At 38.6% G+C, this 24,227-nt stretch overlaps 1 protein-coding gene across 1 annotated transcript; it reads left to right on the forward strand.

Moving 5' to 3' along the window:
- Window positions 1–536: 536 nt before the first annotated feature.
- Window positions 537–15,625, forward strand: LOC129194369 (acylphosphatase-2-like). The gene is made up of 7 exons (XM_054799559.1): window positions 537–728; window positions 828–916; window positions 10,246–10,323; window positions 10,503–10,519; window positions 11,822–11,931; window positions 14,536–14,659; window positions 14,789–15,625. The coding sequence occupies exons 1-6, from the start codon at window positions 562–564 to the stop codon at window positions 14,648–14,650; spliced, it is 576 nt and encodes a 191-aa protein (XP_054655534.1). The 5' UTR covers window positions 537–561; the 3' UTR covers window positions 14,651–14,659; window positions 14,789–15,625.
- The last annotated feature ends 8,602 nt before the right edge of the window (window positions 15,626–24,227 follow it).

The following is a 24,227-nucleotide window of genomic DNA, read 5'->3' on the forward strand; positions in this document are numbered from 1 at the left end:
TTGAGTCATGAACTTTTGTGGGGGGTTTTTTGATGTTGTTTTATGTCACAAGCAAGACGGAGCCGCCTGTCAGTGCTTCTAGATGAGCGGTGCGTCTCATGGCTGCGTTAGCATTGTGTCTTGGTGGTCATGGTAACAATACTACGAAAAATACAAATGAACCTTTTTCTGTCGCTTCTTTTTGTGTGTTTTTTAAAACTCTGTCATGGTAACAATACGACAAAAAATATAAATTAACTTACTTCTGTCACTTGTTTTTCTTTAAATGTCACAAGCAAGGCGGTGTTGAGTCATGAACTCGCCAAGCGAAGCTAGCTAACAGGAAGTTTGTCCTACTTGGTAAGGCCTTCCTCATGTTTGCAGTCTGATGCTGATTGGAAGCAACGGCGTTTAGGGATCTTGGTTACCTTCTTCGTGGTCCGCCCATCTCCCACGTCCTCCATGCTGTCCGCGGAGGTCACATCGAGGAGACGCGAGGTCAAATAATTCTTGGAAAAGTTTGAGCTCCAAGATGAGGAGATGTGACAGGACTGTCTGTCCACATGAAGCGTCTCCTCAAGCATGCGCCGCCTCTCCGTCTCCGCCGCCACGTCTTTCACCTCTGCAGCCGGTCCGCGTCTGACCTCTGTCATCTCTGTCTTTGAAGGCCGCGCCACCGTGCCCGCCGCCGGTCCTCGAGGACGGCGGACGCGCTCGCAGGATGTTGGCGGAGAACCTCTGGACTTGAGGTATGTGGTGCGCTATGAAACATATCACACGTGACAGGCCATCATGTGATGATGGTGTGATGGTCATGTGACGCCAAACTAAGTCTACATTGTATGCAGGTGGGTGACAAAGGAGGACTTCCTGTCAAAGCATGTTAGGTGTACAAGCCCCCCACCCCCACCCCAAGGAGAGCAGAAGGCTCCTGCTGGTGAGTCTTGGATGATGATATGATGATTGCGTTGTTTTACAGCGAGAGCCCTTAGACTAAATCAGTCGCCGGCTTTCAGGTCAGCCAGAGTTTACGGCTAATAATAGAACTGTGCTGCACCAGGCTCCGCCCACAGCACGCCACACACATACAACATACAACACCCCCCAGCCTTTTCCCACACACGCACACGCATACACATGCACACTCTGCATGGAGGCGTCATCACCCCAGTGAAGAGCAGGGGTTAAGGGAGGGGGGACGTCAGGTTGACGCCCCAGGCGGAGAAGCGTCCGTTACACATCAAAACATTTGCTTGATTCATCATTGTGGGATGTTTACCCCCCCCCCCCAAACACACACACACACACACACACACACACACACACATCTCTGGTGTGTTGGGGGTGCTCACACACTGACCTACATTGATGGAACTGTGTGGGTGTGGGTGTGTGTGTTGGGGGTGGGAGGCAGGTCTCCGAATTAACGCATTTTACCACTTATGAATGAATTTGTCTTTTATTGTGAAAGCTATTGGTGGAGGAAGTATTTGAGTCATGTAAAAATACTAGCTAATGCTATATTGCCCAGGCTGTCCTCACAGCACAAATACAGATATTGTAGATATATTTAATACAGATACACAATATCTTCTTTTTCCAAACCTTTCTGCTTCTCAAGCCCAATTTATATTCAAGTGTAGTTTGTGCACACCTGGAGGTAAGAAGGACTGGAACAAATTAGGATTTGACCAACTGATACCTGTTGATTTGTCCTAATCAAATATCATGACATTACTACTACCACATCACTACTATCAGGAGAACCAGAGTATAGAGCGCAGGGAGCCACCTGCTGTGGCCCAGCAAGGTGCACTGTATTCCGGCGCACGCTCCGAGCAGCTGGTGTGACGCCACGGAGGTCTCTGGCAAACCTTTTGCACTTTTCAAATGCCGTGGCTCAGGGGAAGTTAACATCACAGGCAGGAGAAAAAAGGAGCGCTTGATTTGCTCACCCACACAGTACGGGTCATCTCGCCTCATTGGGGCGTTTCTTTAAATGATCTGATAAATTTTATTGGATTTATCGGTATGACGTCATAATTGCCTCATATTGGGCCGATAGCTATCCTGCACATCTAATATTTCTATTAATATTTATACACTGTAACACTGTATGAATAAATGATGCATATTTTCTTATTTTTAATTCAATGTATTCATTTTTTGGTTATTTTTGTATTTATTTTACTTTATTAAAGGCCATTTTTTATTTATTTTTTAATTTGTAAAATTATTTAATTTTAGCAATGTAGTATTTATTTATAAATTTCAGGTTTTTTTATTTGTCCAGGGACAAACAAGGTTCTTGCCTCATCCTAGTGTCCGTCATCATTAAGCGATGACATGGCCGTGATTATGAAGTGTGACGTCAACAAAAATGTAGACAAACATAGATTTCATTTTAAAATGAAGTGTTATTCAACTAATTCAACGTGATATTATTCAAAAGGGCTGACTTTAGAAAGCATTCAAGAAGATTTTATTCATTTTTGTATTCATCTGTACGCGTAATCTCATCTTCTGTGTCAGTGGGCGTGCACGTCACGGCGGTTCCTGCCGCGCAGAACCGGCCCGACACGTTCCTCGCGGGCCACCGTACAGCTTTAATCCAAAGTAGATTAATGGGTCAGTTTAGTCAAGTTCATCCAGGGTTCAAGTGAAGGTTCATGCAGAGTTCAGCCGAGCGGACGCGGCGGGAGGACGGCGACTCGGAACCGCTCGGCCGGAAACACAGCGGAGGGAACACCCGGCCTAACGTGGACCCGCGCAAGCAGAACGCAGAACCGTGAACACAGGACACAAATAGAACCAGTCAACCGAGACAACACAACACAAATAGAACCGTGGTACCGTGAAGACAGAACACAAATAGAACCAATGAAACCATGCAAACAGAACCAAACACACGCATGAAAAAAGTTAAGTCATTTGCATAATTGGCCATGATGCATGTGCATGTCTTTCTTCTGGACGCTGTGAGACAAAAAATACAAATAAACTTTCTTCTGTCACTTCTTTTTGTGTTTTTTTAATGTCACAAGCAAGACGGAGCCGCCTGTGAGTGCTTTTAGATGGTTGGTGCATCTTATGGCTGCGTTACCATTGTGTCTTGGTTGTCATGGTAATAATACTTAAAAAAAATACAAATGAACTTTATTCTGTCGCTTCTTTTTGGGGTTTTTTAATGTCACAAGCAAGACGGAGCCGCCTGTGAGTGCTTTTAGATGGTTGGTGCATCTTATGGCTGCGTTACTATTGTGTCTTGGTTGTCATGGTAATAATACTTAAAAAAAATACAAATGAACTTTATTCTGTCGCTTCTTTTTGTGTTTTTTTAATGTCACAAGCAAGACGGAGCCGCCTGTGAGTGCTTTTAGATGGTTGGTGCATCTTATGGCTGCGTTACCATTGTGTCTTGGTTGTCGTGGTAACAATAATAGTTCTACAATACAAAAAATACAAATGAACTTTCTTGTGTCGCTTCTTTTTGTGTTTTTTTAATGTCACAAGCGAGACGGAGCCGCCTGTGAGTGCTTTTAGGTGGGCGTTGCCTCTTATGGCTGTGTTAACATTGTGTCTTGGTTGTCATGGTAATAATACTTAAAAAAAATACAAATGAACTTTATTCTGTCGCTTCTTTTTGTTTTGTTTTTTTAAATGTCACAAGAAAGACGGAGCCGCCTCTGAGCGCTTTTAGATGGGCGGTGCCTCTTATGGCTTCTTATGGCTTAAGTTCAGAGGCTTCTTAGTTATTCGCATCAAATGTGCTACATGCTAAAAATATATAATAGTTGGTGTCGACCACCTGACCCGACCCGCTCCTGTTGCTGGACTGGTCCAGTCTGCTTGTGTGTGTGTGTGTGTGTGTGTGTATGTGTGTGTGTGTGTGTGTGTGTGTGTGGGGTCCCAGTACCTGACGTAGTCCTGGCCATGCAGCTGTCTCAGCAACGGTTCACAACCTCAGCGCTCCATAAGCTCCTTGACCTCCACTTCAGCCTTTACCCGAGTTATGAAGGATAAATCCAGGGGTCACACAGGGGTCATTATGGAGGGAAGGAGAGGGGGGCGGGGCAAGCGTTAGGCCACAAAAGAAGAAACGTCTTCAAGACATCTGCTTGCTGTTTTGGACACGAGGAGTCCGACTCTTATCTAAGGAGTCGCTCTTCTTGATGCTCACATCCTAAACAAACCACTTTGTCTAAGAGTCTTGAAAGGATGGGGGCCGCTCTCATACATTTTGTACATGGTGGTTTTGTACAACCACCAAGTTTATTTTGCTAAAAGAACCAAGAGAAAGTCGCGTCTGTTTCGGGAAATGAGGCAAAGCAATTGAGAAGGATCTTTGCATTTTGGTGGTACTGACAGCTTACATGCATTCCAAGCGTGAGTGAAGCGTTTTGGGAGAGATATGAGCTTTTGCAAGGGAGCTGTGGGGTTGTGCTCAGCTGGAAGACTGTTTGGCCAAATGATCTTAGAGTTTGGAAAATGTCATTTCTGTTTCAAGAAATGAGACAAACCAAGAGAAGAACTGTAAATGAACCAGTGAGCACATTTCATCCGCCAGACCAGCAGGGGGCAGTACAAAGAAAGCCAACTTCCTTAGCATTAGCTGGATTAGCATCCCTCGGCTCGTTGAATATGTTTTGTCATCAAACGTCACTTTCTGTTCCACGCAGCTCAGCTGGACCACATCAACCCTTTCCTCACAACGCTTCTAACAAGTACGCGTCTACGCGTGTGTACATGTGTGTGTACATGTGCGTGTACATGTGTGTATGTGTGCGTGTGTGTCCTGATTAAGGTTGCCAGGGCATTAACACACATACATGTTAGCATCTCCTCTTGCTAGAACAATGATTAACATAATGTGTTGCCATGAGCCAACAACCAACCCCCACACACCTGACGTTAGTCACATGACCCCCCCTCCCACCGCCCCACCACCGCCGCCAAGCCTGACTGAACATCACCAAAGTAAACCTCACACCAATTCCATCAAACTGTACGTGAACACAACCAAAACAACACTCCTTATAAACTATTAATACTCACACATGCTGGACGGGTTGCCATGACAACACAGCGGCAAGGAGACTGAGGATTGTGGGTAGTGTAGTGATAAACATCATTGCAGGGCGATACTGAAGACTTTGGAGTGGCCTAGTCCAAGTCCTGACCTGAATCCTATTGAGATGCTGTGGCATGACCTTAAAAAGGTGCTTCATGCTGGAAAACCCTCCAATGTGGCTGAATGACAACAATTCTGCAAAGACGAGTGGGCCAAAATTCCTCCCCAGCGCTGGAAGAGACTCATTGCAAGTTATCACAAACGCTTGATTGCAGTTGTTGCTGCTAAGGGGGGCCAACCACTTATTAGGTTTAGGGGACAATCACTTTTTCACACAGGACCATGTAGCTTTGGAGTTTTTTCCTCCCTTAATAAGAAAAGGTTTCAATTAAATACCGCATTTTGTGTTGAGGTGTGTTGTCATTGACTAATATTTACATTTCTTTGATGATCTGAAACATGGGCCGCACGGTGGCCGAGTGGTTAGCATGTTGGCCACACAGTCAGTCCCTGTCATGGAACCTTAACACCAGTCTCATCATTTCAAAAGCTCACCAAAGATTACACTTTCTCCGACAGCTGAGGAAATTTGGGGTCAGTCAAACAGGCATGATCCATTTCTACTGCGCCACAATAGAAAACGTGCTCACCTTCTCCATCCTGGTCTAGTATGGCAATACCACCAGCCCAGATAGGCAACAGCTGGAGAGGGTGGTACGCAGGGCCTCTAAAATCATTGGCCACAATCTTCCCACGTTAGCCTCACACTACAACACCAGAATTGCCAGGAAAGCCAAGAACATCACCTCCGACCCCACTCACCCAGCACACCATCCATTCACACTCCTACCATCAGGTAGAAGGTACCGGAGCATCACATGGAAAACCACATGTTCTAGGGACAGCACCTACCCACAAGCCATCCGCCACTTGAATATGCGCTAACACTTAGTGGACTCCACTACCGACCTACTTTTCACTTTTACCAATGCACTTTTTCAATGTTTGTACGCTGTCATTCTAGGTGCTGTTTTTGACCCCTCCTTAGTTTTGTTTCTGGAGTTGTATTGTCGTGATTGTATTGTGAAACTGTGAGCACACCAAATACATTCCTAGCAACTGTATGCCTACACTGTTGATATGGCTAATAAACTTGAAAACTTGTAAACAAGGAGATGGGGAAGATCTCTTTGTGGAGTTTGCATGTTCTCCCCGTGCGTGTGTGGGTTTTCTCCGAGTACTCGGGTTTCCTCCCACATTCCAAAAACATGCATGTTAGGTTCATGTTAGGTTAATAGGGATAGGCTCCAGCATACCCCCGCGACCCTAGTGAGGATAAGCAGCATAGAAAATGGATGGATGGATCTGAAACTTTTAAGTGTGACAAACATTAAAAAAAGAAGTAATCAGGAAACACTTTTTCACACCACTGTATACAGTATGTACTATTTATATGATACAGTACATGTACTATATATGTGATACATGTACTACATGTGTACTATACAATATATGTGGTGCATGTGGCCTGTGTGGGATGATACAATACGTATGCAATACGTCTTGCCAGTGTTTCATAGAACACAGTTTAGAGATCGTAAAAGGAGCAGAATGAATGAAAAGAAGTAATGTCATAAAAATGAAAAGGAAATGTTCCCTTGGAGAACCAGAAGATCACTCATGTTAAAAGTCAAAGTTGACTTTTTGTGTTTCACAGTAGTGTGTGTGTGTGTGTGTGTGTGTGTGTGTGTGTGTTTGTGCGCTTGTGTGGGGTGACATTACTAAAAGGAGGGGACATGTTATGCAGCAGTGGAGGCTGTGAGCCCTCCAGCATCTTACACACACACACACACACACACACGCGCGCAGACTGGCTCTCAGTTTTGCTTTGCGTCCATATGCATGACAGGAGCTTTGGGACTACTTAAACACACACACACACTCATGCAGCACGTGCACATGCACATGCACCCATACATGCACACCAACCCCCACCCACCCAAACTCACTGCCTAATAGCACACAGCATCTGACGTAGCTACGTAACTCTGTGTGTGTGTGTGTGTGTGTGTGTGCGTGTGTGTGTGTGTGTGTGTGCAGCAGAAAGAACACTGCGACCTAAAAACGCAGCTCACTGAGAGCGACTGCACGCTGAACAGAAGGCTCAACCAAGTGTAAACGCACACACACACACACACACACACACACACACACACACACAGCTGAGAACATAGGACGAGTGTAAACACACACACACACGCACAGACGTTGGTGTGTGTGTATACACAACTTCATTCTTCCCTTGTTTGGTTTCCTGGTGTGGAGTGAAAACTTCCTAACTGGTGTGTGTGTGTCCATGGTAACCGAGCACCTGAGAACAGGAGGCCGCGTGGTGGGTGGAGTCAGGCGTGCTGACGTTGTGGTTGTTCTTGTCATTGTCACAAGTGGCAGAAAGGTGGCGCTCAGGGAGTCACAATAAGTCAGGAAAGGGACTAGTCTGTGGCTAGAGTCTTTAGAACGCCCCAATAAGCTCCAAATGCGACCTCCTATAAGTCTCCAAAGTGGCGACCACGCCCCTTGTTCTCTTATGTCGTCATGGTGATGACGCAATCGTGACTTCAATGAGCAGAAACGTGAGCAGCCTGTTAAAGCTCTTTGGCGCCACTTCCTGTTTGTTGTGACATGCGCAGATAATATACATATATATATATATATATATATATATATATATATATATATATATATATATATATATATATATATATATATATATATATATAATATATTATATTATATATATTATACATATATATGTGTGTGTGTGTGTGTGTTTCATCTCTCTAAAGGGATATAACCACCTCATTTTATACTGTAGTTGATTATCTACACACGTACACACGTTCATGTGATGTGACGTCGGATGCGTCACTACGGCAACGACGTCTGTCTGCCCGCTCACAGTGTGGACGTGCTGACATCTAGTGGCAGGATGGAGGAACTGTTACAAGCTCGAACTATTTAATTTGTCATCAAAAAACTCCACAACGCTCAGATGTGAATCAAATCATGATTTTACTTAATAGTCATTACTTTAAAAGTAATAATATGAAATAACATTAGTTCACATGTATTTATCAAATGGTTATTTTACTTAATAGTTTATATTTACATATACAGTCATCTCTTCCTCTTGGTTAATTGGTTCCAACCGTGATATAAGATTCAATGTTAATAAAAGGAATATTTTCATAAGTTAGAGCATGCGGTTTTTAACATTATTATAGCCGTGCAGACAAGAAATAACACGCCTATAGTCACCTTTACACTCCTATTATTCATTCATCACATTGCTAAACTCCCGGGACTCGAGATGGCGGCTAGCCAACGAGCTAATGAGCTAGCGAGCTAACCAGTGAGCGTCGAATATAATTCTTTTAAAATGAAAGGAAAAGTGCACTTTTTTTGCCCATCATCCACAATCCTTATAAGAGACATGAACACACGTGTTTCTCTTTTCTGTGATATAAAAACAGCTAAAAAGAGGCAGCTAAGAATGCATGTAATGGAAAGCACCTTCCACCTATAAAGCCTTCTGAAAAAGTGCCAACAACACTCCATTTACATAATCTGACCTGCATGTTAACCAAGCTACAGCGTTGTTATTGTTATTAACATTGTTACACCCAAGAACTACTTTACTGGCGTAGCGACACCTCGCCACACCACACCGGCTAGCGACTAGCCAGCTAGCGACTAGCTTCACCACACACTTGCTCCCAATGCCTCAAGCCGCTAGCGAAAGGTAACGCTACATATTGGAGCTGCCGCCACTGCTGCTGTGTTTTTGTTTTTGAATTAACACTAGGTGTAGCGCTCCTTTCTATGTTGCTATAGGAAAATCAATGCACCCAGGAAGGAAGTCATGCTAATGCTTAAAATTATTCAAATACTCTAAGTATTACATGTTATCATGAATGTAGCTGTTACTACATGCTCACAGCATGGATAGAAAACTATAAAACCTTGTTGGAGCTTTTGGGAGGTGTTTTAATAGCGGAATAGGTGTGTCCCTTTACGTGCATTAATTAGCTGCCTCTTTTTAGCTGTTTTTATATGGTTAGAATGCACAGGTAAGAGAAAGACGTGTGTTCATGTCTCACATGGGCAAAATTCCACAATAAGGGCACTTTTCCTTTAAGAAGCCAAAAACTTAGCACTTTCACAAGGATTGGGAGGAGAACTTGTTAAACTCTCTACCATGCGAGACGTGCCATGGCTGACGTCATGACTTCATGCAGCGTTAAGGTAATGTCATGTAAGTTCATGTCTCACTGTTTGACTGATAGTTACCTTCACACTGCATGAAGTCAGCCATTGCATGTCCCTCACGATACAGTGAGAAAATGTTTTTATATGTTCACAGCTATGATGTCACGTATGTGGAAGTTTTATCACTTTTCCTCACGCTTTATTCAACAATATGGAGTAATTACATTTGTCACATTTTTTAAATATTGTTATTATGTCTACTATATTGGCTAATAGGCTTGTAAAGGTGACTACAGGGGTGTTATTTCATGTCTACAGGGCTCTGATAATGTTAAAAACCGTATTTAGAAAGTCCTAAACAGGTTTTCTATGTCTTATATGTCTTATATTCTTTTATCATGTGTACACTAATGAGGATAACTGGCATAGAAAATGGATGGATGGACTATATTGGGTAATAGGAGTGCAAAGGTAACTATAGGGCTGTTATTTCATGTTCAGAGGGCTTTAATAATGTTAAAACTGTACTTACAAAGTCCTAAACAGGTCTTATATACATTATATGCCTGATTAAACAATATGAAGCAATACACATATATATATATATATATATATATATATATATATATATATATATATTACTTCATATTCTTTAAAAAGTGGTCAAACATCATAGTTGTGCCACCACACACTTGTTGGCCCATCCCGCAGACATGTTTGTAGTTTTAATGGACTACAAAGACCGCCAGCACTACAAGAATGATGGCGATACTATCACACACACCCACACACACACCCACACACACACACACCCACACACACACACCCACACACACACACACACACACACACACACACACACACACTAAGCAAAGTGGCGGGCCACGCAGGCCTCACCCTCCTCTTCCTCGTCTTCCTCTTTGCAGGCCTCACATCTCCTGTCAGCATGTCAGCAGGAAGTGGGCTGGTGTCCGTGGATTTTGAGGTCTTTGGTCACGTTCAAGGTCTGTTTGTTTGTTTGCTGGGCCTTTGTGTGTGTGTGTGTGTGGGGGTGTGTGTGTGTGTGTGTGTGTGTGTATGCGTGTGTGGCAGCAGTCAAATGATCCGCTTCTTAATTTAGAAGTCAGCGCACATGTTGCTGAGGAGAAACACTAACAAGTTCTTTTCTTCTTCTTTGTGGCAGGAGTGTGCTTCAGGATGGTGAGTTATGTTGTATACTCTACTCTGTATATACTGTATTATTGAAGGTATTTATTTGATTAAAAATTATTATTTTATACTATTATATTTATTGATTGATTTAAAATCATTACTATATATTATTGAATTTATTTATTTGATTAAAAATTATTATTATATACTATTAGATTTATTTATTGATTTTAAATCATTACTATATATTATTGAATTTATTTATTTGATTAAAAATTATAATTATATATTATTGAATTTATTTATTGTATTACAAATCATTAGATATTATTGAATTTATTTATTTTATACAAAAATCAATATTATATATTTTAGAATTCATGTATTATATTACAAATCAATATTATATTTTATTGAACTTTTTAAATTGTATTAAAAATCATTATTATATATTATTGCATTTATTTATAGTATTGGATGTATGGAAAAATCATTATTATATAATATTGAATTTATGTTTTTAATGAAAAGAAATTATTATATATTGTTAAATTTATTTTTTTGATTGCTTATTTGACAGTTTTACAAGATAAAAGTCAGAATATTATGACTAAAAGGTTGTAATTTTACAAGACAAAGTAATCATTTTACCAGAAAATATTGCAATGTTAAAAACCAAGTCAAAGCTTTTTTGAAAAGCTCAAATAAAATCTAAATAATTAAATTAAATAAATACTTAAAATAAAATAAAAATAATACAAAAAACTTTTTTACTCATAGTCTGTGATTAAAAAAAAGTTAAAATAAAAAAAGAGGACAAATCTTTATAAAGCCATAACATGAGAAAAAGTTGTATGTTTACTGATGTTAATAAGTTGTGATTTTATGACAAAAGTTTCAATTTTATGCAAAAAAAAATGTTTTTTAGATTATTTTTGAGAAATGACTGCAAACAAAGAGGAAACAGTTTGAATATTACCAAAAACAATCCTTATTTTACATTATTTTACTTGTTTTGGGTTTTTTTACATGACTATTTTACATTATGTACAAGAGGAAAGAGGCAATTACAAGAAAAGACACAATGTTTGTCAAAAAAAATGTAAAATGAAAAACTGTTATTATGTGAAGTTGTAATTTCACAAGATTGTATTTATTGGAAAATTACCTGCCAGCAGTTTGCATTTTTTATGCTTTATTTTAAAAATCATTGTTATACATTATTGAATTTATAAAATCATTATTATATAATATTGAATGTATTTATTGTATTGTAAAAAATGATTTTATGTATCTACATTATATGTAATGATATAATGTGATTTGATGGAACGCTGGCGTGTCCTGCAGTACACCGAGACGGAGGCGGCGCGTCTGGGTGTGGTGGGCTGGGTGAAGAACACCCGCAGTGGGACGGTGGTGGGTCACGTCCAGGGTCCTTCTGACATGGTGGAGGAGATGTGAGTGCACGAGGAGCATGCACGTTCATGTCATCTCCTCTCCCAAAATGAGGAGAACACAACAAAGCAACATCTTCTCACTGCGCTACACTGTATTACTGCTCTCGGCCACCAGGGGGCAGCCTTTACCTTCACATCAGCCTGTTTGAGCCTCCTTGACGGCACTCGCAGTCAAATGAAGTGTGTGTGCGTGTGCGTGTGTGTGTGTGTGTGTGTGTGTGTGTGTGTGTGTGTGTGTGTGTGTCGCCTCCTTTCAGGAACACCACAGCGAAGACTTCTACCAATTATTGGAATGAAAAGTGTACTACTTCCGGGGTGTCCAAACGTTTTCCAACGAGGGCCACATAGTGAAAAATGAAACTTTGATATTTTGTAAAGCAACACATGAACAGTAGACATGCTAACAAGTTATACTGCATAAATTTCAAGAAAAAAATGCATCTCAGCTTTGTATCAACTTCACTCTTTGCTGTTGTTGCCATTTTTTTTCTGTCTTTTTAAATAATATTGGTACATTTTCTTCTCGTAATATTAGGACTTTATTCCTGTAATAATGCATTTTCCAAAATTAGAACTTTATTTTGTTTTGTTCGTTTCTCATAATATTGCAACTTAAAAATATATATATAATTTTTCTTTAATATTTCAAGTCTATGATACTAAAGTTATGTAATTTTTCCCTCATAATATTACGAGTTTATCCTCGTAAAAGTGCAACTTTTTTCTTTTAATATTTTGACTTTATTCTCATAAAATTACCTGTTTTTTAATTTTTGCTGGTTTTTTTTACATTTTTCAAATATTTCAAATGTCTTCTTTAATGATCTTCACAAATGTTGTTTTCATAATATTTTTACTTTATTTCCATAATATTCTAACTTTTTTAAAATACGTTTTTTCATTGTTGTGTTTGTGTTTAATAATAGTACAAGTATATATTTTTATTATTTCAACTCTGTGCTCCTAAAATGACGTTATTTTTCCCTTATAATATTACAAGTTTATTCTCATAAATTACAACTTTTTTCTCGTTAGAGGACGATTTTTTTCTTTGAATATTTTGACTTTATTGTCATAAAATTACCTTGTTTTCTTTGTGCTGTTTTTTTTTATTTTTTTACATTTTTCAAATATTTGAACGTTCTTCTTCAGTAATCTTCACAAATTTTGTTTTCATAATATTTTGACTTTATTCCCATAATATAACGTTTTTATAAGTTATTTCATTGTTTTGTTTTTCATAAGATTACAACTTGTTGTATGTTTTAATACTTGTTTTTAATGTTTTAAATATATATTTTTTAATAATTCAACTCTATGCTACTAAAATGACATCATTTTTCCTCATAATATTACACGTTTATTAAAATGGCAACTTTTTTCCTCGTTAGAATACGACTTTTTTGTCCTAATATTTGGACTTTGTAAAATTGTAAAATTACAGCTGGTTTTTTTTCATTTCTTTTTTTTTCAACTATTTAAACTTTCTTCTTGTAAATTTAGACTTTTCTCTCTTCATATTTTGACTGCAGTCTTATAAAAAAAATCTATTTCAGCTGTTTTTTTGTTTTTTTTTAATTTTCCAACTAAATTTCCTTCTGACTTTCTTCCTGTAGTTTTTTATTCTCGAGTTTATTCATGTAAAATTGTGACTTTTTTCTCGTTCGAATACGACTTTTTCTGCTTTAGTCTTTTTTTTTTTGTTATTCCAAGTATTTCAATTTTCTTTTTGTTGATTTTCATCTCGTCAATATGACTTTATTCCCATAATATTTTGACTCTATTCTTGTAAAGTGCCAACCTTTTCTCATTCGATTACAACATTTTCTCTTAATATTTGGACTTTTTTGTACATTTTATGATGGGTTTTTTCAGTTTTTTTGCCAGCGGGTGGCGTATGGCCCTTTGGGCACCCCTGTCCTACATCTTCATTGGTGGCGTTTGCTTTCAAGCCTTTGCTGCAGCAGCTGGGAGGAGCTAACTTAAATCGGGCTGCTTTTCAAAAGACAGCTGGAAAATCTATCTATCTACAGTATATACTGTATGTTTGGAAGCTAAAAAAAAAAAGAAAAAAGACTTGAACTCGTGTTTTTTCCAAGCTGGCGTCGTTCTTGCCCACTCCACCTTCCTCCGCCACGACCTCACTTCCTGCGGAGCCTGGGAAACAGCTGGGTGGGGGCGCAGGGGTGGGGGTTGAGGCTTTAATGGGGAGATGGGCGGAAAGGAAACTTTTTTCCCCCTGTGAGAAAAGTCAAGCATCAGGTTAGAAATAAACAAGCCTGATGGATCCATGACAGTAAATATGATTACTACTGTTTATATCCATCTTTTGATCATACACATGCTGTTGGCTGGAAGAAACATCCGATTAAGACTTCCTAACATGTAATGCCAAGTGTGTTTGTGTGTGTGTAGTGGGTGAAGCCGACCAATCGGAGAGGAGAATGTGGGCCAGCTCATCTGGGCACCACAAACACGAGATGCCGTTATTCTGACCTGACCCTGATCCTCTACAATCTCCTCTAATCTACACACAGATGTTGCCCCATGTGGGCCAGATGTGAGGTCTGACGTGTGTGTGTGTGTGTGTGTGTGTGTTGTCAGGAAAGTGTGGCTGAGCAAAGAAGGGAGCCCCAGCAGTCGCATCAGCAGAACCTCCTTCAGCAACCAAAGAAGCATCCACAAGTTGGAGCTCAGCGGCTTTACCACTCGCTACTGAACATCTGAGGTCCGACACCTGCCACTCTACTCTACTCTACTCTGCTCTACTCTACTCTGCTCTACTCTACTCTACTCCACTCTACTCTACTCCACTGTCTCCTGCAGCACGTCCACTCTCACCTCTTTTATTTTGTAGGCCCCGCTACTTCCTTCCTGCCTCTGTCTGCCTTCTTCTGCAGCGCCTCCATCTTTGTCACCTTTGTGTTCCACGTGAAAACTCTTTGTCTGAAGTCTTATGCTGTGTCTCGGCTGGTGCACCTGCACACTTCACACTTTTGGGTGCGTGCTGTAAGTGTGCTCACGCCAACAGGGAGGTGACGGACACGTGCCGCCGCCGTCAGTGGTCGCCATCTTGGCTACGTAGATGGAGGGGAGGGACTAAGTCATGGGTGTCCAAACGTCTTTTCCCTCCAGCGAGGGAAATGAAATGAAACGTTGATATTTTGTAAAGCAACACATGTGCAACATATGCTAACAAGTTATCGATAGAGTATTTCATCTCAGCTTTGTCATAAAGGTGAAAACATACATTATTCATGTCAGCTTCACTCTTGGCTCTTTTTTTCCTCATTCTTGCTGTTTTCTTTTCATTTTCCCCCCCAAATTTTTTACTATTTTCTTTCAACCCTATACTACTAAAACAACGTGATTGTTCCTCATAATATTACAAGTTTATTCTTATAAAAGTGTGCTTTTTTTCTCATGAGAATACACCTTTTATCTCTTCATATTTTTTAATTTTCCAACTCTTTCAACTCTCTTCTGTAAATTTATGACTTTATTCCCATCATATTTTCACTTTATTCTCATAACATTATAACTTTTCCCGCAACATAATTTTCCAAAAATGACAAACTTCATTCCCTTTTTTTTTAGAAAATTACAGCTTTTTAAAAATATTTCCACTTTATGCTACTAAAATGGCATTATTTATCCTCATAAAATTACTAATTTTTCCTCATTAGAATATGCCTTTTTTCTCTTCATATTTGGACTTTAGTGCTATAAAATTACACCAATTTTTTTCAAGTTTTGCTGTTTTTTAAAAATTTCCAACTATTTCAGCTTTCTTCTTGTAAATGTTCTTCCCGTAATTATGACTTTATTCCCATAATATTTTGACCTTATTCTCATAAAATTACAGCTATTTTTTTCCATTTCTGTTTTTTTTCCCCCCAACTATTTCAACGTTCTTCTTGTAAATTTTCTTCTCGTAATTATGACTTTTGTCCTATAATATTTTGGCTTTATTCTCGTAATATTAAAACATTTTTCGCAACCTAACTTTATTCATTGTTTTGTTTGTTTCTCATAATATTACGACTTTGAAGACGAATTACAGATATTTTTTCTTATTTAATATTTCAACTCTATGCCACTAAAATGACATTATTTTACATGTTTGTTCTCATAAATTGCAATGTTTTTGTTGTTAGAATATGCCTTTTTTGTCTTAATATTTTTTATTTCATTCTCATAAAATTAGAGCAATTTTTTTCCATTTTTTCTATTTCAACAACTTTTCTCTCTTTATGCTACTAAAATTACATTATTTTTCCTTATAATATTACAAGTTTATTCTTGTAAAATTGAAACTTTTTTCTCATTAGAATACTTCTTTTTTCTTTTAATATTTTGACTTCAATTTTCCAACTATTCAACTTTCTTCTTGTAAAATGTCTTCTCGTACGTAGGATTTTATTCCCATAATAGTTTGAATTATTTTTGCTGTTTTGTTTGTTTTTCATAATGTTATGACTTTTTTTAAAAATAATTTCTTCTTTAATATTTCTGCTTTATGCTACTAAAATGACATTATTATTCCTTATAATATATCCTTATTAATATTAATATTAATATAAGTTTATTTTTGTAAAATTTCAACTTTTTTTGTCGTTAGAATACATATTTTTTCTTTTAATATTTTGACTTGATTCTCGTAAAATTTTCTTCTCGTATTTAGGATTTTATTCCCATAATATTTTCACTTTATTCTCATAATATTATAACTTTTTCCACAACCTATTTTTTTTCAGAAAATTACAACTTTTTAAATTGTTTTGTTTGTTCTTCATAATATTATTACTTTTTTTTTCAAATAACATATTTTTTCTTTAATATTTATGATTTATGCTATTTAAATGATATTATTTTTCCTGTAATTTTATAACAAGTTTATTCTTATAAAATTGCAACTTTTTTCTTATTAGAAGACGCCTTTTTTCTCTTCTTATTTTGACTTCAGTTCCATAAAATGACAGCAATTTTTTTTCCATTCCTGCTAGTTTTTTTTTGTTAATTTTGCAACTATTTTAACTTTCTTTTTGGAAGTTTTTTTCTCGTAATTATGACTTTATTCCCATATTTTGACTTTATTCTGGTAACATTGTAACTTTATCCGCAACCTAATTTTCCAAAAATTGCTAATTTTTTCATTGTTTTGTATGTTTTTCATAATATTCCGACTTTTTAAAAAAACGTTATTTTTCCTCATAATATTACAACTTTATTCTTAGAAAAGACTTTTTCTCCTTCGATTTTTTTTTTCTCTCTAATATTTTGACTTTATTCTTGTAAGATTACTTTTTTTTTGTGGTTTTCTTGTTAGTTATATTTTTAAAATGTGTTAAAAAAACAAACAAACAGCCGTGAGCCGCAAAAGGCCCCCGGGCTGCACTTTGACACTCCTGGACTAACTGCAGTGGTTGCAATTCAGCGCTAAAAAGGAGAGAAGAGTTGATTGTCATTTGGGGTAAGTGTGCAATGACAGTCATGGATTTGGGACAGCACTACACACTCAGGAACTAAGTACACAGTGTACACAGTATACTCGCTGAAGTGCACTGACACAAGACGCACGTACTAAAAGACAAACAATGGAGTAAACAAATGAAATCTATGTTTTATGTCCTGTGCAACCTGTGTCATGTGACACATGCGATGTCACCCTTACTGATGTTCTTACACAAGTCACATGACCTGATTACCTGCCATCAGATCCAATAAAATCACAGCGTGAGCTTCCGCCTTCGCTGCCATGGCAACAGAAAGCCTGACACAGCAGGTCGCCTGCTTGCGTGTGTGTGTGTGTGTGTGTGTGTAGGTGTGTGTGTGTGTGTGTGTGTGTGTGTTATTTATTGCATCGCCTGGTGGCCTTTGCTCAAGTGGACCTCACATGAAGCTCCTTTACATCAGTGGTGTTCAAAGTCGGGCCCAGGGGCCATTTGTGGCCGGCGGCAAATTCTAAAAATATAATTTAACAAGAAAACTAAAAAAACACCAACAAAAATGGAAAAATCAGATGTAATTTTGCAAGAATAAAGTCAAAATATTAGGACAAAAGAAGTTGTATTCTAACAAGGAAAAAGGTTTTCCGAGAATAAACTGGTAATATTAGGAAGGAAAATATTGTCATTTTAGTAGCAGAGAGTTGAAATATTACAGTAAAGAAGTCGTAATATTGTGAACAACTACAATGGAGTATTAGGGACACATTGAAAAAAAAAATCAGAGATTTCGAGAATAAAGTTGTAATATTACAAGAATAAAGTCGTAAATTTACAACTTTTTTCTCGTAAGTTTACGAATTTACTCTCATAAATTTATGACTTTATCCTTGAAATCTGAGGGTTTTTTTCAATGTGGCCTTAATACTTTGTCGTCAAAAACAAACAAAACAACAACAAAAAACTATTTTTTTTTAATTTTTGAGAGAAAGTCATAATATTACAAGAATAATACAAGACCTCCTCAATCCCACCGACACGTCTTCCTATGAGGAAGCAGAGCTTGGGGACTCCACGGTGGGCCGTCCTATCTCTGGGGCTGAGGTTGCTGAGGCTGTCCAAAAGCTCCTCGGTGGCAGGGCCCCGGGGGTGGATGAGATCCGCCCGGTGTTCCTTGAGGCCATGGATGCTGTAGGCATGTCTTGGTTGACACGACTCTGTAGCGTGGACATCGGGGGCAGTACCTCTGGATTGGCAGACCGGGGTGGTGGTCCCCCTTTTTAAGAAGGGGGACCGGAGGGTGTGTTCCAACTATCGTAGAATCACACTCCTCAGCCTCCCTAGTAAGGTCTATTCAGGGGTTCTGGAGAGGAGGATCCGCCGGATAGTTGAATCTCGGATTCAGGAGGAGCAGTGTGGTTTTCGTCCTGGTCATGGAACTGTGGACCAGCTCGACACTCTCAGCAGGGTCCTTGAGGGAGTTTGCCAACCAGTCTACATGTGTTTTGTGGACTTGGAGAAGACATTCGACTGTGTTCCTTGAGGAATTCTGTGGGAAGTACTCCAGGAGAATGGGGTATCGGACCAGCTAATTCAGGCTGTTCGTTCCCTGTATGACCGGTGTCAGAGTTTGGTTCGCATTGCCGGCAGTAAGTCGGACCCGTTTTCAGTGAGGGTTGGACTCCGCCAGGGCTGCCCTTTGTCACCAATTCTGTTCATTATTTTTATGGACAGAATTTCTAGGTGCAGCCAGGGCGTTGAGGGGTTCCGGTTTGGTGGCTGCAGGATTGAGTCTCTGCTTTTTGCAGATGATGTGGTCCTGCTGGCTTCATCGAGCCGTGAACTTCAACTTTCACTGGATTGGTTCGCAGCCGAGTGTGAAGCGGCCAGGATGAGAATCAGCACCTCCAAGTCCGAGTCCATGGTTCTCGCCTGGAAAAGGGTGGAATGCCATCTCCGGGTCGGGGATGAGATCCTGCCCCAAGTGGAGGAGTTTAGGTACCTTAGGGTCTTGTTCACGAGTGAGGGAAGGATGGAATGCGAGATCAACAAGCGAATTGGTGCGGCGTCTGCAGTGAGCGGACTCTACATCGGTCTGTTGTGGTGAAGAGAGAGCTAAGCCAAAAGGCAAAGCTCTCAATTTACTGGTCGATCTACGTTCCTACCCTCACCTATGGTCATGAGCTTTGGGTAGTGACCGAAAGGACAAGATCGCAGGTACAAGCGGCCCAAATGAGTTTTCTCCGTAGGGTGGCTGGACTCTCCCTTAGAGATAAGGTTAGAAGCACTGTCATCTGGGAGAGACTCGCAGTAGAACCACTAGTCCTCCGCATTGAGAGGAGCCAGATGAGGTGGTTTGGGCATCTGGTCAGGATGCCTCCCAGACGCCTCCCTGGGGAGGTGTTCAGGGCAAGTGGAGAGACTGTTTCCCAACTGGCCTCGGAACGCCTCTGGATCTACTGGGAGGAGCTGGACGAAGTGGCCGGGGAGAGGGAAGTCTGGGCCTCCCTGCTTAGGCTTTTGCCCCTGCGACCCGATCTCGGATAAGCAGTAGAAGATGGATGGATGGATAAAGTCGAAAATTTACGCATTTTTCTCGTAAATGTACGAATTCATTCTTGTAAATGTACGACTTTATTTTTGTAAATTCACAACTTCATTCTCGAAATCTCAGATTATTATTATTTTTTGAATGTGGCCCTAATAATCTGTCATAAAAAACAACCAAAACAACAACAAAAAAATTATTTTTGAAAATTAGGTTGAAGGAAAAAAATCACAATATTACGGAAACAAAATGTACAAGAAGAAAGTTTACATAGTTACAAAAAAAAACTGTCAGAAATGAAAAAAAACAGCTGTAATTTTACAAGAATAAAGTCAAAATATGAAGACCAAAAAAGTTGTATTCTAACGTGAAAAAGGTGCAATTTTACGAGAATAAACTTGTAATATTAGGAGGAAAAATAACGTAATTTTAGTAGCATAAAGTTGAAATATTAAAGAAAGTTGTTATTTTTCCCAGTGGTAAAATTATGAAACACAAACAAAATAAAAGTTGAAAGTTGAAATATTTAGGAAAAAAAACAACAGCAGAAGTGAAAAAAACAGCTGTAATTTTACAAGAATAAAATCCAAATTATATTAAAACAAAAAAAGTCATATTGTAACAAGATTTTAGTAGCATACTGCAGAGTTGAAATATTCAAGAAAAAAATATTATTTAAAGTTCCCATATTATGATAAATAAACACAACAAAATAAGTTTGTTTCTTTGAATTGGTTGGGAAACATTTCTTAATACTATGGAAACAAAGTGAAAATATTTATGGGAATAAAATCATAATATATAGAAAATAGAAAATTTGCCAAGATTATTTAAGAAGACAAAAAAATCCAGCAAAAATAGAAGAAAATTACTGTAATTTTACGAGACTAAAGTCAAATATTGAAAGAAAAAATGTGTAGACTAACAAGACAAAATTTGCCATTTTAGGAGAATAAACTGGTGATATTAGGAGGAAAAATAATGTCATTTTAGCAGCATAGAGTTAAAATATACAAGAAAAATATATGATTTTAATTTATAGTATTATGAGAAATAAACACAAGAAAATAAAGTTGTAATTTTAAAAAATCGGGTTGGGCAAAAGTTAATAATATTATGGAAATAAAGTCCAAATATTTATGGGAATAAAGTCATAATATTACGAGAAGAAAATTTGCCAAGGTGATTTAAAAAAACAGTTGAAATATTTGGGAAAAAACAACAGAGTGAAACTGCTAGTAATAATGGGTTAGCTAAAGGCTATATGACAAAGCTGAGATGCAGTTTTTCTTGTATATACTGTAGTATAGTATAGTATACATCACTTCTTAGCATATCTCCATGTGTTACTTGGCAAAGTTGCATTCCATTTTTATGTATTTGCTCCTCGGTTGCTTTAGATGGAGTCTTGACTCATAATACTTGTGCGTGCGCTTCTTGGATACAATGTTAGAAGTGCCTTGTCGTCATGCCAACAACTCTCTGTGAGACCTTCGCACAATCACAACAAGAGAGTGTGTGTGTGTGTGTGTGTGTGTGTGTGTATTGTAATCACTAGTAATGATCAATATGGCGTTGTTTAACTACTTTGAAGGTATGTAGTCTGCTTCCAACAGCTTGTTTCCATACTTGCCAAGATTGATGTTGTCTTGTCTGAATGTTAAATCTAAGCCCCGTCACTTCAACCTCAATCTTTTCCTGGCGTTCTAGAATATTCCAAAGCTCATCCGGAGATCTTCACGGGACTAAACACCTCCAAATATAAACCCCCCACCCCGCCCACGTCAAATAAGAAGCTCCTCTTTCAGTCCAAGCTGCCGCACGGCAAACAATCACGCTGCTGCCTCCGCCCCCGCGTCCATCAGCAGCAAGGGCCCGCCCACACGCCACTCACCGGCCCTGACCTCCTCTTCCTCTCCCAGCAACAACTTTGGCATCCCGGCACCGTCGCCATGGAAACTTGCCTCTATATAAAAGTGTTTGAGAAGGAGAGATGCCGCAAGTAGAAGCTTTTTTCCACGGTGCTGCTACGCATGCTGGCCGCCCACACGCACACACACACACACACACACACACACCTGAGTGAGTGGGCTCTGACAGTTGTTGCCAAGCAACCACTTGACGTTCAACCAACTTTACACTCAAGTTTTACTTGATGATGGGGACAAAAAAAGGAAAAATAAGCAGTAATTTTACAAGAGTAAAGTCAAAATATAAAAAAAAAATGTTGTAATCCAACGAGAAAATGTCGTAGTTTTACGAGAATAACGTCGTAATATTACAAAGAAAAACAGCGTTTTTTTTTTTCCAAATGTGGTAATATTATGATAAACAAACAAACAACAAATAAAGTTTTCATTTTTGGAAAATTGGGCTGCAGAAAAAGGTCTGTTATGAGCATAAAGTCAAAATATTACAGGAAGAAAGTCATAATTACCAGAAGAAAAATTTGAAAATTTTGAAGAAAAATAAAAAAAAACAACAAAAAAACAGCTGAAACGGAAAACTTGTTTCCAAGACTGCAGTCAAAATATTAAGAGAAAGTCTAAATTTGCAAGAACAAAGTTTAAATAGTTGGAAAAAAAAGAAATGAAAAAAACCCAGCTGTAATTTCACAAGAATAAAGTCAAAATATCAGGACAAAAAAAGTTGTATCCTAATGAGGAAAAAAGTTGCCATTTTCCGAGAATAAACTGGTAATATTATGAGGACTAATAATGTCATTTTAGTAGCATAGACGTATAATATTGAAGAAAAAATATATTTTAAATGCTTTCAAGAATCATAATATTATGGAAAAAAAACAACAAATGAAAAAAATTGCTGTAATTTTAAATATTACGAGAAAAAAGTTACGAGAAAAAAGTCGCAATTTTATGGGGATAAATAAACTGGTAATATTATGAGGAAAAATATGTCGTTTTAGTTGCATAGAGTTGAAATATTAAAGAAAAAATACTTCTAAAATGCTTTTTAAAGTCGTAATATTATGAAAAACAAAGAAAACAATGAATAATGTTGTCATTTTGGGAAAACTAAGTCGTGGAAAAAGTTGTTTTATGAGAATAAAGTCAAAATATTATGGAAATAAAGTCATAATTATGAGAAAAAAATTCAGAGAAGACGGTTGAAATAGTTGCAAAATTAAAACCAAAACAACAGGAAAAATGGAAAAAACAGCTGTAATTTTACTAGAATAAAGTCAAAATATTAAAGGAAAAAAGTTGGATTCTAACGAGAGAAAAAAAATTTGCAATTTATGAGAATAAGCTTGTAATATTATGAGGAAAAGTATGCAGTGTGACACAACACGTGTTAAGATGTTGTGTTGCGTTGCCCTGTTGAGGTCATCGTCATGTGACCTGATGAGAAGATGTGTCGTCTTTTTAGACAAAAAAAACCCACCCACATTTTACTAAGCATTGTACTTTTCACCATCAGGCTGTTTGACATCATCCAATCTCCGCAGACCGTCCCTCTTCCTCCTCCTCCTCCTCCTCCCTACTGCCTCATTCCCTCTCACTGATTTAGGAGGTGGAAGCGCTTCATATCCTCACACTGCTGCCCTGGCGGGCGGTGAGACGTGGTTGGCTGCTGTTTAGAGTATTAGCTATTAGTGAATGTAAACTTCACGTCTCAGCAAGCAACTAAACAAACTATATTACAAACATTCAGACTTTTATCAGATGTCTTTTTCTCCAAGGAAGTTTATATGAAAGGAAGTGTTAGTCGTGTTCTTTGATGTTATTGGGGAGTATTTCTGAAAGGTGTCAAGGCTAGCATTATTGTGTGGCACTTTGGCTAATCAAAGCCACATGAGCCGATTGATTTGTGTGTTGTAATTGTGGCAGTTTGAATGATTAATTTATCTGTAAGCATCTAAAGTGTTTTTGAAGTTAGTGGTGGTCTGAATTATTCATTTTCATGTCTAAGTTAGCAGTGTTAGCCCACTAGCTAGCAATCCGGCTTACTTTGTTAAAGTGTTCTCATTTTGGTGGCTGTTACGTCGAATGGATCACTTGATTGTATAGCAGGCCTGTAGCTGTCCTGTCGACACCGCCCCTGTGGTACAGCTAGTGAAGACATTAAACACCTTGTATCTCGTTAAGCAGCCTCTGATTCTACCATTAAGTGATGGCCATTTTTCTCCTACATTTAAAGACGTTTTATTCAGACCATGTGTTTTCTTCTCGTGTGAAACCGACACACTTGGCGGTTGGAAGCGCAACTCGGTGCCGCCCCGCCGGTGATACACGGTGTCGGAAGTGAGCGCACCTCGCTGGCTCTGCAGTCCGGTGTGT

The sequence above is a fragment of the Dunckerocampus dactyliophorus genome, chromosome 14 (assembly GCF_027744805.1).
Source record: "Dunckerocampus dactyliophorus isolate RoL2022-P2 chromosome 14, RoL_Ddac_1.1, whole genome shotgun sequence".
Taxonomy (NCBI): Eukaryota; Metazoa; Chordata; class Actinopteri; order Syngnathiformes; family Syngnathidae; genus Dunckerocampus; species Dunckerocampus dactyliophorus.